Raw genomic sequence first — 19,069 nt, forward strand, 5'->3', positions numbered from 1 at the left:
CCTCTCTTCCTTGAATTCTAGGCAGAAGCAATGAAGCCACACAACTTTACTTTTTCCATGCTGCAGAGGCAAAGTCAACCTGTGAAAAGAAAAGCACTTTCCTCTACAGCTTTTACAGCTATTACAGGGGAAAAACCCAACCCAACCAACCAAAAAGAAAAAAGGTTACATTAAATACCTGAACTGTCATCAGGACTTTGAGACAGTAACAGAACAGGTTACCCTGTACCACTCCCTCTACAGAAAACAAACACAGGTCTCAACACTACAGACTCAGCTGGTTGGAGATTCAAAGATAAAACTGTAAAATGATGACACTTTTTCAAAGGCTCTCGTAACTCTGAGAATCCTTTTGTTAGCTCAGGTTTCAGACACTGAAACTGCAGTTTGATTTTGCAGCAAGCCAGTTTCCATGGGAGCAAAATTCTGACTGACAGCCATCCTACAGTCTGCTAGGAACACAGTGAGTCTGAAGAAAACTAAAGGAGATCTCAGTCTAAGCCAGAATATACCATGTGAAACTTGGTATACAAGTTGTAAGGAAAAGTTGTTATTGATAAAAGAAATATGAGGAAAAGCAGGGAAAAAAAATCCAGAATGAAGCTTTGGCAGAGCAACCGAGGAGTGTCACGTACAAAAGAAATGCTAAAAGAATGAAAACTGCCAAAGAAACATTTAAAAACCATTCAGGTGTATTGACACTCAAAATGGAAGTAAAATGCTGGTACTGAAGAGACCAGCAAAACCCAAAACTGTTCTACATTCAATAACCAACCAACAGAATATACTGTCTTTATCAAAGTAAATACAGTAACAGGAGACTTACAAAATTTACCAGACAAAATGAGAGCAAAAAATGCAGGAAGTTGGCTTATTAACTAAAGCTGCAACTGAAGGTGAAACAAAGAAGAATACAAGATATTAAGAAAACAAGATATTTCTCCTTAAAAAAATTCCCTAATATATTCTCAGGGGAAAAAACCACAGGGGACAGCTATTTTCCTCACTAATACAAGCTTTACAGAACAAATTCTTCTAACAGCAGTCATGAAATCCAGCCAAAATCTGTCTTTTTAAGAATACAGATGAAAATGCAGGACCAAATAGCAGCTCAAGATAAATTTCATCAAGAAACTAGAGATGGCAGCAAAGTCTCAAGCTAGCATCTGAGTGTAAGAGGAAAAGTTAAATGAAAAGGAAAGTTCTGAGTAATTCTTACAGCTTTGTCCAAATGGTAAACATTTCAAGTTGCTTTTTCCTTTTTTTTTCCTTTTTCAAACAGTGACAAAAAAAGGGGAAACCTATCAGTAAGAACTGCTACAAGCCACTGCAAGGCTCTATTTTTAAATGCAAAAACATCACAGATCAATTTTTAGCACATATGAGAAAAAGAATTTGAAAGCAGCTCTCAGCAAAATACACGTTTAAATTCTAACATGCATCAATATTCTCACAAGTCACTGCTGATTTCTGAATGTTCCAGCCATATATCTGAAACCACATTTCAGGAAGGTATTATTCTTACACTCTTCCTTGTCTTTGCAACTTTTAACAAATACTGAAAAGCTGGATATAGCCTGGGTTTTGAGAAGAGAATTTCCAAAATTAGTTTTCTGGAACACTTTAAATTTTTAAAAAATACAATAGCAAGATGAGAAACTAAGTCCCATTATGAAATACAACTAACATTCAGGGAAAGAATCACAGAACTTTCACAGTGACCTCACCTTTCTGCTTAACTGCATCCCTGAGAATAATTTCAGATTATACTTCTGAGTTTGCTGTTTAACACAACACCTAAAGGATCCTGGATATTGAAAAGCACCATCTCAAGAGACATTGTAGCTCACCAGCATGGAGAATACCCAAACCAACAGTTCTGCTGTGGATTTTGCCTCGCTGCTACCTGGGATATGTTCTCAGAACTTGTCCATGCCACTGCATCATCAGTGCTTGGAGCAATCCTCCCAAACTCAGGGCACTCAAATTAAAATCCTTCCCTAGCACACAGTGCCTGTGAAAGCTCTCATCAGGCTAGAGGATACAAGAATCAAAACTCCCAGCTCATGCTTTATGGAAACATTTAAAAATCACCAGACCCACTAAGAAGGGAAACAAAGCATCCATGATGATAATCTTCACAAAGCAAAAATCTGATTCCCAGTCCCTGTTCTGAGCAAATTTTAAGTATTTCAAGCACACAACACTAAACAACTCTACAGTCAGCAATCTATTTGGAAACACCTCTTATCAACACAGCAAACAGACAACTCAAACTTTTGAAAACTTCAAACTAAGAATCCAAGTAAGAAGATTCATCTGCAAGAGCTGAGGAAGTATCCTCAAAGTGTATCTCAATGGCAGCTATGAAGTTTTGAATACTTTACAATTACAAGTGCCTGCAGCTGATAAAAAAAATTGACACACTTGAGATCTAAGATTAGGGAAAGAACTTCTGATATTTTAAGCACCCTGTTTACTACTTTATGCTTTTAAAGATAATTGAACCTTAAGGGCTGAACATCCGAGAAACTCGGCCAACAGATAACTGCTTTTTCCAGAAAGGAAAAAGTAAGAAAAATAATCTTCATCTAATAGCTCTAACTGAGCAATACAGTTCTGTCTGACCTTCAGTTTTGAAAGCCCCTTTTGATCCTGTTATGTCTGTAATGCTGAAGGTCTGAAATTAAGATACTTCCAGAAACACACTAAGAAAAGGGTTACTTCTAGTTTAGGGTCTGTAGAAAGGAAAACAGTGTTTTCTGTAAATGGAAGTTGGTACTTTTCAATCTAAACTTGATCCAGATGCACTAACACAGAACTTTTCCTCAAAAGACCAGAAACAAAAACCCAAACAAAAAAACCCCAAAAAACAAATTAACAGAAAGTCAGACATTTTAACTGCAAGAAGTTCTTGATCAATACAACACATTATACATTTAAGTTTAGAGCAAAACAAAATCTGAAAATAGGTTGCTCAGGAAAACTTTGGTTTTGAATTTCTTCAACATTCCTAAATATGCTATCAGAGCTTTTGCACACAATCACACCAGAACCAGCAGTAACAGATTTGGTTTCTATAAAGATTAGAATTACCCACAAACATCAAAGCACTCTTGCTATTCAGAGTACACTCAACTGTGAACATTTTAAGTTCTGAAGGACCCAACAAGGCACATGCACATCTGAAGAACATCTAACCATATCAGAAGCTAGTATGCTTCAAAGAATTAATTCAAATATTCAACAAATAAAAACCCCAGACTCAGTTGCCTTCCTAATTTTAATTGGCTGTGTCACCAATTAAAACCTGAATGAAGTGAGGTCCTGATGTAAAGTTAGTGCTTGGTTTTAATTACAGGGAATAGGATTATGTGTATAGGAGGAAGGAAAAAACAAATTAAGATCATAAAAACAACTCTTTTTGTGTGTCTGTGTTAGTAATTGTATGTTAATTTGGAACGTTTCCTTTCCCCTCAAAAAAAGTAATCTGTTTCCCTTTTTTCTTGCACTTTCCTTACCAATGCCTGGATTATTGCAGAAAAGGGTTTGGAAGCTAACTTCCTGATTATACAAAAAAAAGCCAAACATGCTTTAAAAAAAAGCCTGACAAAGCATTTTATGATATGGTCATAGTAATTCACTGTTCCCAAAGGTGAGAAGAGGGGAGAGGTGCCTGCACACTTCATCTCTCCCCATCCCTGAGCTTTCTACCTTGAACAAGCCCTGACTGCACTGTAGGTCTGGTTAAGCCAGTGAAAACAGCAGGAAAACCATCCAGCAAGTGAGCATTTCTGTCGTGCACCTGGCTCATACAGACCAGGTGAATGTGGAGTTGGCACAGGGGAAGGGTGGATCACTCAGGGCACATAAAGAGAGCAAGATCTCTGAGAGCAATGCCTCCTTCTTCCAGCAGCAGCAAACTTAATTCAGCTCCTGTCGCCAAGGTGCCCTCACACACTCCTCACACAGGGCACAAAGAGGAGAAAGGGTACCACTGCCATGTTCACACAACCTCCAGCACAGCTACAACTTGTCACAGCTTTCCTTCATGAACTATGATATACTTGCTGAGGCTGCAGGATCACAAAAGTGCAGGATTTCACCTCAATTCCCACCCTGGTTCCTGCTCTGCATGCAGCCAGACCAGTGCTGAGCAGACAGGTCTCTTCTCTAAACCCACCCAAACACAACCTATTTGCTGCTGCTGCTGCATTTAAGTTCAACCCTGACCTCCACAAAGCTCTTTTCTAGGAAAAATTACTAGTTTGGATCACTACTGATGTAGAAAAGATCATATCACTTATTATATCATTCCCTCAATTGTTTGTCATCTTCCCAGGCCACCTCACTCCCACCTCCTCTATCATTTTCTCCTAACCAGAAGGAGGGGGGTGGAAGAGTGGTTTGAAGAAGGGAGATAAGATTACCTCACTTGCTTCTTCACTATCCCTTCCATTCACAGGTGTATTGATCCCTCTAATTGAGTGTAAATGAGTGCTTTCCCACGGTTCAGAGCTGTTCCCCTCTACTCAGTATCAGGAGCAACATCTGGAGCCACAATAAAAAGGAGAAGGTGGACAGCTGACAACTCCATTTGGATTATCAGGATTTCCCTGGAGCAGTGGGGAAGTAAAGCAGTTACCTCTCCCCAAAATGAAAATGGGAGAAAAAAGGAGGTAGAGGAACATGCCTAAGTTCTGAGATGGTCAGGACAAGCTGAACTTTCTTTTAGGAGAAGTTATTTAGATTTTTTTTTTTTTTTTTTTTTTTTTTTTTTTTGCTTTTGGTGGTGTTATGTCTACTTCACAGACCCACATAACAGGATACCTAGAAAAAGATTTCATGAAGTTCTGAATATCTTAAAGACTGAACCTGAGAAGCCTCAACCTCTCTACAGTTCAGACTTCCTTCCTTACTCCTAGTGATCTTTGGATCAAAAATTCAACTTGCAAAAGTCAACTGCCTTCCAAACTCTGGTAACTGAATTTATATGAAGTCACAAGTTACCCTAGTATTACATGTTCCTAGGAAAGGCACACTTGGAAATTCTAAGGGTTTCTTAATCTCAGCTGCAGCAGAACTGACACTTTGATAAGACAAAACTAGTTTTGCAACTTGCCTTAAAGTGCTTCCAAACAACTGAACAGAACACATTTTGAACCACTGCAAATGCCTGTACACCCCAGCTTTTACTTCTAAAAAATTTGGTCAGAGGAAAGTTTTGTACAACTTTCTTAGTTCACAATTAGTTCATAAATTTTCCTAGAAAATTTACTCAATATTAAATGCTAGGAATAACTGCTTATGTCCACAAAATCCAGAAAAGAAAATGGAGTTGTTAGTTAAAAATGAAATCAGAGTAGCTGCACCCAGTGACCTCCCACTGGGTAGCCAAAGAAACAGGCGAAGGAGCCAAGTAAAAATCTATTCAACCAAATGCTACTTTGAATCCTTGGTGGAAGGCAAATATTCAGAACTTCTTAAACAGACAATGAACTTTTAAAGTTTCTAAGAACTATGCATCAACTATTAATGTTTTCAGGTGCTAGAAACTTGTTCTAACTACTGACTTCTGCAAAAGTTAAGTCAATACAGAAATTGGCAAAATATTGATAACACAAAAATTCTGACAAATCCTAAGCCTGGAAGGAAAGCACAGCCCCACTGCAACAAAAGAACATACGGACTAACTTGCTGGCTACCCCTTCTTATCCTATTCTAAAAAGAAAGTCATGAAAGTAAAAGGTCAAGGCCCCTGTGAACCAAGGTACATTCAATTCTATCCTGTGAGAATACATTAGACAATAGTCTTCAGTCCTTTTAGTCTTAAATTTATCCTGTAAAAGGTTTTAGTAATATGTCTGGAAAGAGATACAAACTGAAAGATATACAAACTGAAGTGAAAAAATAAACCCTGATTACAATGTAAAGGTCTTTTGTGGTCAAGCTCCAAAAATTATTCGAACCTTATTCACTGTTTTCACTTCCAAAAAAGATACACAAAGGTAACTGAAATGCCACAGTTTTGCTGTGCACTGCTGTTTCCAACAAGGGCAGCATTCCTTGCACCAACAGACACCTCCCAAGGAACACTGCAACCCATTCTGAATGCAGCACAAAGTTTATGAAGACAAGGTACTAACTTGGCACACAAAGCACAGTTCAGTTTACAGCCATGCTGAACTCTCTTCCCATGCTTTAGATGCCTTACCAAGGTATCCTCTTACACACTTCTCTGATGTAGGCAAAGAAAAATAAAAGTTTCTTGGGGTTCTGTTGGTGGGAATAGCTGACACACTATCTCAAGAAGTTTAATTTTTTTAACAGGTAGGGATGATAGTTCTGGCCATGCTGATAGTCATGCTGCATATTAAAAAAAAGCACTCCCTTCATTCATGAGAGTTATTTTTATCAACTCCACAATTCAGCATGAAATACCTACTTATAACAACCACTCATTTCTGGAGTCATCCTTCTTTAGATGACACATTTAATATGACTACAAGTTCCTGAGAAGTGATCTTTGGAAACATCATACTGAGGTTAATAATGCTTGATTACCTTTCATAGTAGTGACATCTGTATAAAAGATTATTAAAAAGCACAGTGTATCAGAGAGAGGGCTAAGTAGGTGAGTGGCTGTTGACATAAAATGTGTCTCTCTTCTTCCCCTACTATTTCTTTATCCTAGAGCATTTTATTTTAAGTACTATGTTTGAACTGAAATTCAGGAGATTGAATCAAGAATCACTTGGGTCCTGAAGCCTGGACCCCATTTTTCTGAAGCTTCATACTATTTTAATAAAAAGATCAAACTCCTAACTTAGCAAATCTTCAAGTCAAGGTCACTTTTTTCATCCCACAACTTCTCACAGACATCTGATCCAGAATCTCAGTAGTGAATTGGTCTAAAATCTTCAAACTTTCAGGCTGAAATTACACAGTCTGCTCAGATTTGCTCATTTTCAAGGCTTCCTTCTCTTGGGTGTTTAAACATATAAACATACTTGCAAAGCCCCTGCACAATCTTTCTCAGCCTGTATCTTCCCAGATCAAGTTCCTCCAAACTCCCTTCTTAAGCAGTCCTCAACTTCCCAATCACTTCAGCTGTCTTGTTCACATCCTAAGAATCATAGAATCATTTATGTTGGAAAAACACCCCCAAGATACTGACTCCAACCTCTGACCAATCACCACCCAGTCAACCCAACCACGGATGGCACTGAGTGCCACATCCAGTCATCTCAGGAACAGCTCCAGGGATGGTGACTCCTCCACCCCCCTGGGCAGCTCATTCCAATGCTTAGCAACCCCTTCCATGAAGGAATTCTTCCTCAAGTAGGAGCTACACAGGAATGCTGCTGGTTATCAATATTAGAAAAAGCCATACAAATAGAGTAGTGGTTGAAATGTACTCTGCAACCAGGTTTGCTCATTCTATTCTGTATTCAGCTGCTTCTCTTAAGTAGGCAGAGCCTCTTAAGTATAAATGGGTCACTGCTACAGCTAAAATCCATAGGAGAATAACTTACCTAAGGATATACTCTGGCAATTATATACTACAAATAATCAACCACTATTTTCCTGAAGAAATGCACATTACGACCTCATGCTTAAATCAAATATTTGTAATAATCTGTTACTCTTACATACTGTAACAGTGACAACAGCCAAGAATGTTTTATTAGCAAAGAGTTTCAAATAGTACTAAAAAACTCAAAAGGCTAAGCTAGACAAATCAGTTGCCATATCCCAAAGAAGTTCCCTTCCCCCCCCTTTACAAACAGTGAGTACATACTACAGTTGTTTCATATTTCCATCTGATTTGTCATTAATTACACCCATCAGTTATTTGCATTGGTTTTACAGGAAATGCAAAATCTTAACAGTGTACTAGAGTAAAAGTATGTTTGAGAGTCAACAACATTCTAATTCCTGTGAATGAAAATGGAGGCAATAATGAAAAACAATACCACTGAAACCATCAAAATATCTCTACATAGTTTTGTTACCACAATAATTACAATTATTAAAAGTTTTCAGTATTTCTTGGACAAGGAATCCACAAGCTGTGTCATCCTTTTCCTTGAACACTCCCAGACTGAGGCATAAATCAAAAGCACCTCCAAGTCCAGGTAAGAGCTTAGGATGGAATTGCACCCACCACCCCTTGTCTGACTTCAGTGGGCTAGAAGCCTTCAATTTTTAATGGAAAAAAACCAGCCAACCAACCCATGTCCCACGATTTGCATCCTCAGCTCACATCTGTGGTGTTCCAGCTGTGCTGGTAGTCTGGAAGGAGAAGGGAGAAGGGAGCAATGACTGCTGGCTCTCGCCCTTTAACTACTCTTTACTAGATGGAAGAACCCAAGCAGAGAGATTCATCCCATCACAGAGCAAGGAGGGATGAAAACAAACTAAAATCCTCACCCGTGCAGTGCACAAGAGGATTAGCCTTAACCAAGTTTGCAGAGAATGTCCTGGAAGCTCTGACAGCATTAGCACCAAACATCATGGTATCCTTGGGTACTGGAAATGCCAACAACTGCACTACCACACACACAGTGATGGCACATACAGCCCACAAACAGAAGAAAAAATTACAAAAATGCACAGTTTAAGTGGCTATTAATATCACAGCATGAATCAGGCTGGAAGGGACCACCATGGGTCATCTGGTCCCACCTCCCTGCTCAAGCAGGGTCATCCCACAGCACACAGCACAGGATTATGTCCAGATGGTTCTGAAATAGATCCAGTGAGGGAAGACTCCAACCCTTCTCTGGACAATCAGTTCCAGTGCACAGGAAGGAAATTCTTCCTCATGCTCATGTGGAGCTTCTGGGCATCAGTTCCTGCCCCATCGCTGGGCCCCACGGAGCAGAGCCTGGTCCATGCCCTGACCCTCCCTGCAGACACTGACAGGGATGAGGGCTCTCTCTGCCCTCTCTTCTCGAGGCTGGACAGGCCCAGCTCCCTCAGCCTGTCCTCAGTGAGATGCTCCAGTCCCTCCATCACCTTTGTCACCCTCCACTGGACCCACTCCAGTGTCTCTCCTGTCCTGAGGAGCCCAGAGCTGGACACAGCACTCCAGGTGATCCTCAAAGGGCTGAGCAGAGGGGCAGGATCCCCTCCCTCCAGCTGCCAGCCATGCTCTTCCTAATGCACCCCAGGATCAATGACCAATTGTGACCAAAGCCCTTTTAAACACAAATAAATGACTATCATCTTTATCCCATTGTATTTACAACTTAAACATTTAGAAAAATATTAAGTAAGTCCTGCTGTTAGAAAGGTCAGACGATCTTTATGGTTCTCCTCTAATGATAACATAAACTGATATGGATCTTAAGAGGTACAGAAACATAAAACCAGATAATTTAAAATAAAGTCCTTGCAGAACAAGGCTCTATCACAAAAACCTCGCCTCACTCTTCTAGATTCAACACCTACTGAAGACAGACATTCTCTCTCTGGCATAAAGAAAACTCCTGCTATGTGTATGTGGAGCTTCTATGATAGAACACTCTGCACCTTGGATGAGTAGCCAAGAAGTTTCAATTTTACACCTACTATGTTTTATAAACTACTCAAAGCACTTTGAATGAAAATTCTAATAAAAAATAAACAAGTACACTTAGCACTACTATCTGTGAGCTGTCAATCAAACACATGATCTGATCCACATAGGAATAACCTTAAAGATTTTAAGGCTGTGTACTTCTCAACCAATATACAGGGAGAATCTCTTCAAAGTCACCTGAAAGCAAGTTAGAAAAAAAATGGCACACTTGTATTTTTCATCACTATCACTTATCCTCAGATATGTTAACACATTTTTGAAGGCTAAAAAAGAAATCCCCAATTTATTTCTTTCTGAAGAATGTTTGTGTCAGCCAAGCTGAAGAGATGGTAACCTCAAACATAAAACATCTGGTTAAGTAAAAATACATTACTAATGTTAGTGTCATTAATGCCACTTTAAAAAGTTCAATGAGAAATTTGAATTGTTATTCCAATTTGTATTTTCATATAGCTTTCAGCAATGGAAAGGTATACTGGAAATATATGCAAAATAAGATTTCCCCTAACATTTTTTTCTATTGAAAACATGAACTAGAATTTCTCGCTATCCCTCCTGGCCTTTCTTTCCACCCACACCCCTTAAAAATGAAAAATGCATGCTTGCAGAACTTAAACACACCAAATGTCACATAATAAACAGTTTATCATTGTCATTCCCATCATTTTATTCATATATACTATTACGCTGTAATTTTTCCTCACCAAAAGCTATTATTGCTGCCTTTACTCAAAGTCAGTCTTATCAGTTTATTGTATTTAGAACTGTTTAAAGCTTATCCTAAAGATCAGAATATGCCTCAACAAATTGGACTGTCAACTGTCAGCCAAGACAGTACCTCCTGATTTCTCTGGTAAATTGTATGAGAACTTTGACTAAACACTCAGACATTTTATGGGCAAAGACCTCTTTCCCACACCTTTTACGAAAATACCTTTTACTACCCTAAGTGACAGTAGTAACTACCTGTTTAGGAAAGATAAATTGCACATTTTAGTATTTCATGTGTCCGAAATGCAAATCAGAGCCAGATGTGCTAGCTGCAAGAACTAAATCGCTGTATCAATCAATAACAAATCCCAGGGACATGCAGACATTTAGTGCATGTTTCACTGAAAGATGTTTGGTCAGATGCATATGTAGCAATTCAAAGCAGATTTACAGCAGCTTTCCTGAAGTTTCTTATGGACAGGCAAGGTGGCACCCAGAATCTGTAAGCTAAATAAAGATGCTGCACCTCTGGTCCCTTGGAATTTACCTCTGCAGCATTGCAAAGAAACAGGTACACCACTCATAAATTGCACATGAAAGTTGTGTATCTATATTTTAAATGTTTGGGTATTTTTAGAGGATGGACTTGACATCTGTGCGGAAAAACCTGAGTAATCACAATCAGCTATCAGCCCTTCACACCACCACTGCTGCTATTTTCAGTGATACACCCTGTTTTTGCTACAGTGTTCTTGGCATCACCCTGCTGCTGTGATTCAATATTTATCTGTTAGATCTAGTTACATCACAACACTCTCTACACTACCTAAATCTCGTGTGGAACTTCTGCAGCTAACACTTAATCCACCGGTTTAGAGCTTCGAAATTCTCCAGCCACAGAACAAAAAGTCAGCGGAGATGTGCAAACATCTGGCCCCCTGTGAATCGATCATCCATCCTCTGAAAGGGTGTGCGGTCATGCATAAGCACTGCACCTTCCTGCTAATGGCAATCGGGCAGGAATAAATCCGAGTGTGAACTGCAGTGGTTAGCATAACACCACTCGTGAAAGGAGTGTGCCAAAAATTGTATTCAAAACACCTTTAACAACAAGAGTTCTGCTCCTACAGAAGCTCCTCAACAGCATCGAGTTAAAACAATCATATACCATTTATGATGGCAAACAAGGCCCTTGGAGCTTAATATTTTTAAAAGTTGTGTTAGGAGCAAGGTGGTAGTGTCTTGTGAAACGACACAACTGAGTGCTGAAACTTCTGCTGACAACAAAGCCACCTGCTATGTCCAAGACCAGCATTTCAGTATAATCTCGAGAAAAGATTAATTCTGGAATATTTTTAGCCCTGGTTTTGAAAGCAGACAGCACTCCATATACACTGAAAAGCATCAGGGTGGAGAGCGGGCAAGAGAATACATGCAGGAAACATTCTTTGTTTATAACCAAAACACGCTCAATTATTCTCATAAAATCCATTGTCATGAAGAAGAAAACTCCAGGCACACTGAACAGTGTCACTACTAAGGCTTGTAGAGCAATCTCAGCTTTGGAATCAGACACACAGAAAATTAAGCAGTCTCAGTATCACTGTATCTTTCCTGTCCTTTCTGCAACACGGACATAACTACAGAAAATACACGAAAGACGATGAAGAAATAAAGAACAGATTTCAAAACTGAGCAGTCACAGAAATACGGGGGCAGGGGAGAATAGAGTTCATGTTTAATTCTTTATCACCATCTGATTTGGGGGAGTCTCTGCATATTCTTGGTGACTCGAATTGTCATTTTCATCCAACAGCGGTAACCCGAAACAGCAGCTGGGGAACGCCAGCCGCTGCCTCAACTCCCAGGTTTCGTACAAGCCTCGAGCATCGGTTTAACAGCAGTTGCATAATAAGACTCAAAAGGCCAAGCACTCCTCCTGCCTTGTACATCTCCATTTCCACACGAGCCAGAGTGATGGATCTGGACGAGAACCGAGCACTACCCGAGCGCCACTACCAAGCCGGTTATTATGCAGCAAAGAAGAGGAAAACCCAACACCTGGCGCACAGATATGCAGACACCCAGCGAATAGGTGGATCTACGGAGAGCTATCTTCCCTCTCCCTTCCCCAAGAGGCAATCCTTGATGGGTGTGCCAGGAATGGGATATCGGGGGGGGGAGGAGAAGAAAAGGGGTGGGAAGTGGTTGCCGCTTGCTGCAGCCAGGCTGAGCGATGGCGAGGTGGTTAATCATGGTGGCTGAGGAAACATGGGGTCACTTCTCCCCCTTCCGCCTCCCGTGTGACGAGGACGGTGGGCACCGGCCACGGGGGGGGACCCGGACCCCGCACGGACCCGCCGGCGGCGACTCAGGTGGGTCCCGGGCGGAGCATCCCCGTGCCCCGTGCGGGCGGGGGGCGCGGGGCAGCGCTCCCCCCGCCCAGCCCTGCCCTGCCCGCTCCCCGCCGCACTCACTTGCCGATCACCTCGCAGAGCTCGTACACGTCCTCGAACAGCACGTCGTCGTCGGCCATGGTCCGGGCGGGGGGGCTCAGCCCGAGAGGCGGCGGCCCCGGGGACGCCCGGCTCCCCCGCCGCTCAGCGCCCACCGCCACCACGGTAAATCCCGGCCGCTCCCAGCGCCGCCCGCTCGCCCGGGGCTCCCGCGGCCGCGCCGGGACTCCCCGCTCCTGCCGCTCCTCCTCCGCCTCCTGCCGCGGCCGCCGCCGCTCCCCGCGCGTGTCGCACCCCCCGCGCCCCCGCCTCCCACCCCCCTCCCGCCCCCTCCCTCCCGCGCTCAGCCGCGGCTCCCGGCGGGCGGCTCCGGCTCAGCGGGGCGGCGCGGGAGCCATGGAGGGGATCGGGGCGGGCGGCAACGCCGGGTCACTCCCTCGCCGGGCGGGAGCGGGGCGCGCGTTCCCGGGCGGGCGGGAGCGCCGGGTGGGAGGATAATAGTGGGAGGGGGAAGGGCGGGGGGAGACCAGGCGCGGGCGCTGATTCCGCTCCCGGGCGTGAGGAGGAGGCGGCGGCGGAGAGGCGGCGATCGCGACAGGCGGTCGCGATAGGCGCTCGCAGTACCGAAGGGCGGGTGGGCGCGCGCGCGCGCGTGCTCCCGGTGCCGCCGCCGTCACGCAAACCCGTCACGGGGGCGGGCGCCGCCGGGGGCGCGCGCGCACGCGCGCGGGAGGCCACGCCTCCAACCGCCCGCTCGAGGGGTCCGGGGAGGCGCGAGGCGAGGGGGGGGGGGGGGGGGGGCCGCGCGCGGGAGCGGTGGGGGCTCGCGCAGGCGCGGGGCGCGGTGACGTCATGGCGCGGGGAGGGGGTGTGACGTCATGGCGCGGGGAGGTGGTCGGGGCGCGGGTGCCGCGCGCTCTTATCGCTCCGGCGGCCCTTATCGCCATTGTCGCCGTTGTCGCCCCCATCGCACCCGCGGCAGGCGTGGGGGTCCCGCCGCGTCCCCGCGTTCGCACGAACCGGGCTGTGGCAATAAAGAACCTCTGCGCGAACCGGGCTCGTAGAGCTTTGTGCAGTGCTTTATTTTTCACTCTGCATTCCAGCGGGCTGTGAGTGCTTTCTGCCGCACGATCTGAACCGCCTTTGTTGCTGGGAAAGCCGCTCTTTATCCCTGAAAGTAGCGAATTCACCTTTGGGCGTGCGGCTTCAGCCGCCGCTCCAGCTGTGCGCGTCACCGCTGGCTGGCGTTCCTGCCCCAGCCCCTTAAACACAACGTGCGAGACACCGGGTGAACCTTAAAACACCCGAGTGCCTTCCCCGTTCGTCGTTACACGGTTTTGAACATGTTGCGCGTGTGTGCTTTTCCAAGTTTTTTGAGAACTTGGCTGGTTTGTGGAAGAAAACAAAGCTCTTTTGAAGGAATTAGTCAGGAACTCTTGCAGCTTACAAAAAGTGTTTCTGTCAAGGTGCATTAGCACATGTGCAACTTCCTAAAACTCCTTAACAGAGGTAAATTATGGAATTACTCCCCAGACAGAGGAAAAGACTGTCAGAGCAGAATTATCTGATAAAATGGTTTAAAGGTGGGCTTTGAAAGGTAGAGCTGACAACACTTTACCTTGTTCCTGTCTCCAGACAACTTTAAAAAGAAAAAAAATCAAGAAAAAATAGTGAAAATAATTACATCTAATTAATTATGTCCAATAATTACATCACTGCACAGTGCTGTCTTACAGGGTGAGAGACATTCCTGTGGGTCTGTGCTCCATCCCATACAAACCTTTTAAAAATATTTAAACCACCATCTGCTCTTTGGACTGCAAACAAAAAGCTGATATATTTAAACTGCTCTCTAAATTTAACACAGCTAAACGTGGGCACCCATTTTTTTTCCTCTTTCAGGCCCACAAGGCTGAGTCCCACACAGGTCACTCAGTAAGAATATTTAGAATATGGGTGAGTGTTCACTTGAGCTGAAATTGTCTGCAAAGCTATCATGAGAAACATAAAGAACAATAAAAAAGTGCACAAGGAAGAAAATTGCTGGTGGTGGATCTCCTCCTGAGCTGGGCCAGATGCTTTGGCTGCTCCAGCAGCCTCACCTGAGGTGTTACCTTTCTCTGGATGCCGAGTTCTTGTGTCACACCGGGCCACATTGCCCAGGTGTGACAGTTTAAACTCAATAAAAGTTTACCAGGCATAATATATGGGGGCCTTTGTGCCAAAATATTGAAACAGAGCAAACCCTTAAGAACTTCAGAGGACCCTTGGCTTGGGTTTGGGAATAGGCAGCACATAATTGTGGCTTTCTGCTAAAGGACAAGATCCTGGGGCCCAGGTTGAGGGTTATTTGTGGGAAGGAAGTTCCTGTAAAGGAAGTTGGAAGACATGGAACAAAAATGGGCTTTTGCTGAGGAGAGGTGATCCATTCCCTGCCATCCAGGGAATGCCAGGAGGCATCTGGCTTACTTGAGGAACGAGGGTAGTGACTGCTTTTTTTATCTGATGGACCGAGCTTACTAATTTTTTCGGGGTTTTCGTTTATTTTTTGGTTGGTTTTTTATTTTTTCCCCATCCTTGAGGAAAGAATGTGCTTGTTAGAGGAAGCAAGGTGGATCCATCAAACCTGTCAGTTGTCCATGCTCAGTGCAGGGGGAGGGTGAACACGGGTGCTGCCTCCTGTTTGAGTTGCATGAGAAGAATCTGTCTGAAGCAGGATTTGTGTGTAGATCTGGATCATAAAATGTTGCAGAGTGAGCCAGCAAACGCAGCAAGGATACCACTGCATCAGCAGTTACTGGAACAATTGAGAACTGTGCTGTAACTCTGTTCCACATTGAATGGGCTCAGGAAAATATGAGCATTAGTCTGCCACCAGCCAGGACTCAGTAGCACGGTAATCCAAGCAAAGAATTTACAGGCGTGATTGTGATCAGAAATTCCAGCCACAAGTTCAAAAGTAGCCATTCCCTTTCATAAGCAAGCATTCTTGATTTTCACCCATGTATCCAGTGTGGGATTAAATGAATAATTCTGAAATATGGACATCTAACATCTCATCAAAAAGAGTGTAGCCATAAGGTTTGACGTCAGAGCAGAAGAAACTTTGCACTTGAGACCTGAAATTATTTAATGGCAAGGTAGTGGTCTGAAAACAGGTCAGTTATTTCAGAGCTGGGAGAGGGACTTTTTGATCAGGAAAGAGAAAGAGAAGGCCACTGAGTGTTCACATGAGGACATGGCCTACAGCCCCTGGTAGCCTTCCCCAAAGCACTGGACATGTTTGAGCTGCCTGGCTGCCAGATTCTGGACAGGCTGGTTAAGGTTGTGTATGTTTAGATGAACCACTATTGCATTCAAAATATGCTAAGGAGTAGCTGAATGTGGGCTTGGGCACTAGAAAACTTATTTCTAAAAATTTTGTGGGGTTTTCAAATTTTATTTGCCTTGGGTCTTCTCAGGGTTTCCACATACAGTCTGCACAGCGTGAGCCACGGGGCAGGTAAGTTGTTCAAAAGTTGGTTTTGGAGCAGTAGTTATCAGTTACCCAAAGAGTCTTTATGGTATTTTCATTTTAAAGTTTGATGTAAAAGGTAGATGATGATGAAGACCAAGAAATTTCAGTGGTGTGACAGCTCTGTTCTTTTATCCCACAGATGTAGGAAGCACCAAATCTTGTTCCTCAGATTCCAATTTAACAGGAATTCCAAATATAACAGGGTGCTGTGATCTGTAACCCAGGTATTAATTCCCTCCCTCTTACAAAGTTTGAGAGCAACACTGAAGATGAGTGTGAGCTGTTGTAATTTGTAGGAGAGAATATTGCAGGCCTACCAGGTTTCTGACAAACTGCCATATTGTTTAGGTGTGCATGTTTTATGAGCTGAAAACAGTTCATACTTTGGGCAGTAGGAGCGTGTTTTGATCACAGGCACAGACATTTTCAGTCCTTGTAAAAAAACTGTTAGTGAAAAGAACCCTCAAAAGCCATCAGCTGAGCTGGAGTAGGTCTGGATGACTTCTTACAAAAGTCTGTAATTAAATCAGCTCAGAATCTGCCATGTGGCAGGGTAGGCTGCAGCTGCAGAGCTCAGGTGTAGCACACAAGTTGTGCCACACTGTAATTAAGGAGGCCAGGTTTCCCACGAATGCTTGTCTTAACAGGTGAGTGATGTTTGTCTGGGAAGATAATCTCCAACTGCATTTTTTCCCCCCCAGTGGAGTTGTTTTTAAGTTCCTTCACAGTGTCAGTTCTCCATTGCTCAGTGAGAAGGGGACTCTCAGTGCTACCTTTCCTCACTGAAGCCACCACCAGGTCTCTTTTCTGCAGCCACTTCTCTTCAAAAAGCAGTTGGAGTTTATCTCAGGCATCTGTACCTTGCCCCTGACTGATTCTGTTGGAATTGACCGCCAGGTTCAAAAGTTCCTGGGAAAGTTGGGTGTAGTGTGAGCATGGCAAAACCTCCTTTTCTTGGGCAGCAGGCTGAGAGGTGCCTCTTTGGAACGAGGAATTGCTCTCACTGCCCTTGAGACACGGTGACCACATCCCCTTCCTCTGGCACGGCTCACACTGACCCAGGGCCAGTAACCAGACAGGTCTTGGTCACTTTCCTCATCTGCAATTAGATTTTACTCATAATTAAACAGAAATTATGGTAACACTACTGGAGATAGGCATTAAACTAAACCAAAGGTGACCCAATCTGATACTGTCAGAAGAATCACAAGTCACCTTTCAAAATCAACTTCCAAAGGTGAAACTGTCCCAGGTAAGAACAGCTGACAACATCAAAAGAGAGAGGAATACTTTAAAATTACACAAACCCTTATTTAATTGAATTTCTTTAGCTATTCCTTGCCATTCTGCTGATTTTCCCCTTCCTTGTGTACCATGTAGCTGTGCCTTGATTGCATTACTGGAGGTGTTTATTTATTTCTCCCCAGCTGCAGCTTTTCCTCATTGATGATTATGGATTAAATTATAAGAACTGTAGAGGAAATCTCTCCAGGATGCTTTTATTGAAACTTTTTAAAATTAAAAATGTCTTAGAGGGGTTAAAACCAGGTAATAAAACCAACTGAAAATTCCACTTATCTTTTCATCATTTGCAACCATATGCTGCAGTCATGCACCTATATAGAGAAAAATAATTAAAAATCACATTATAAAGACAATATCAAAATGCTAAGTACTAGCACAAAGAAATGAAAACTAGTTACCTTTTTATTTTCCTTTCATGTCTTTCTTTCCTTCTTTCTTGCATTTCTCACTCTCCTGTGTTTTGTACAAGGTTATTAAGCTCTTTTGATAGACAGGTGCCACCCTAATAGAAACTCCAGAAGGGCCCCACAAAGCAGAGCAAATGAGGAGCTTTGATATAGATGAATGGCAGGGAAATACTTCACTGAGAGGAAATCCTGAGCTGCACCATCCCTGCTGGGTGCTGGGCTTGGAACTGGTGCTTGCAGCTCTGGGAAGATCCCTCAGACTCAGCCAGCAGTTTTCTGAAACCTCGGCTGCAGGGTGCACTGACAGTGACAGTGACCAAAAAAAAAAAAAAAGCCAAGGCAGTGTTGGGTGTGTCAGGAGAGGCATGAAAACAAGGCAGAAAGTGTCATTTTGCCTCCACATAAAACTCTGGTGCACCCACCGCTGGAGGGCTGGGATGTTTTAGGCATTCCCATCTCCAGGAAGATGGCAAAGGAGTTTGCAAGGGAACAGAGAGAGAATGGCAAGAAAACCAATCCAGAGATGACCCAGCTGCCTTGCAAGGAGGGGAAAAAGGGTGGGATTTGTCAATTTGCAGAGAGGACACCTGAGGTAAGGTATAACTGAGGTTTACGAAAGCATGAAGGTGAAAACAGAGTTGTTCAAACCCTGCACTACTGATCCATAAAGCAAACAGGAAGGTAATTTAAGACAGATCCTACTTTCAAAAAAATACACACACACACTGGATAGCAAACTTTTGGAGAACTTCCTGCCACAGGAATCTGTGGACACCAAATAATATCAGGGGGTTCAAAAAGCAATGAAAGCATTTCAGGAATGACACATTATTATAAGAAAACCCCTGGATGGAGTAGGCAGGGTGTGCTGTGGGGCAGACCTGGTACAGCAACAGTAGGTGCTGGGAAGAGGAAGGGTTGCAGATTGTGACCAGGCTTTCATGCACTTTCAAAGCTATCTCCTACTGCCACTGCTCTGTTTCCATTTTTGAAGGTGTAAATTCAGTTTTCACTACAAATTATGCAGTCAGCTTCTCCACATTCAGGTGAGTGCCCAGAGTCAGCACACCTGGAATTCAAATAATCT

The 19,069-nt window shown here is 43.4% G+C and overlaps 1 protein-coding gene and 1 long non-coding RNA gene across 5 annotated transcripts in view; one reads left to right on the forward strand and one right to left on the reverse strand.

Annotated features, from left to right (window-relative positions):
- The window catches only part of CASK (calcium/calmodulin dependent serine protein kinase), a 189,507-nt gene extending 176,509 nt beyond the window's left edge, over window positions 1-12,998 (reverse strand). For 2 of the 4 annotated variants that reach the window (XM_059839998.1, XM_059839997.1), the window contains exon 1: window positions 12,775-12,998. In XM_059839998.1, coding sequence (XP_059695981.1) covers window positions 12,775-12,833 — 59 coding nt within the window. In that variant the 5' untranslated portion in view covers window positions 12,834-12,998. The remainder of the gene's footprint in view (window positions 1-12,774) is intronic. The other 2 variants (XM_059840000.1, XM_059839999.1) reach the window with 1 other exon arrangement.
- Window positions 12,505-19,069, forward strand: part of LOC132324042 (uncharacterized) — a 29,765-nt gene continuing 23,200 nt past the window's right edge. The window contains exon 1 of the long non-coding RNA XR_009485498.1: window positions 12,505-12,672. This is a non-coding gene — a long non-coding RNA (uncharacterized LOC132324042). The remainder of the gene's footprint in view (window positions 12,673-19,069) is intronic.

Source organism: Haemorhous mexicanus, chromosome 2, assembly GCF_027477595.1.
Source record: "Haemorhous mexicanus isolate bHaeMex1 chromosome 2, bHaeMex1.pri, whole genome shotgun sequence".
Classification (NCBI taxonomy): Eukaryota; Metazoa; Chordata; class Aves; order Passeriformes; family Fringillidae; genus Haemorhous; species Haemorhous mexicanus.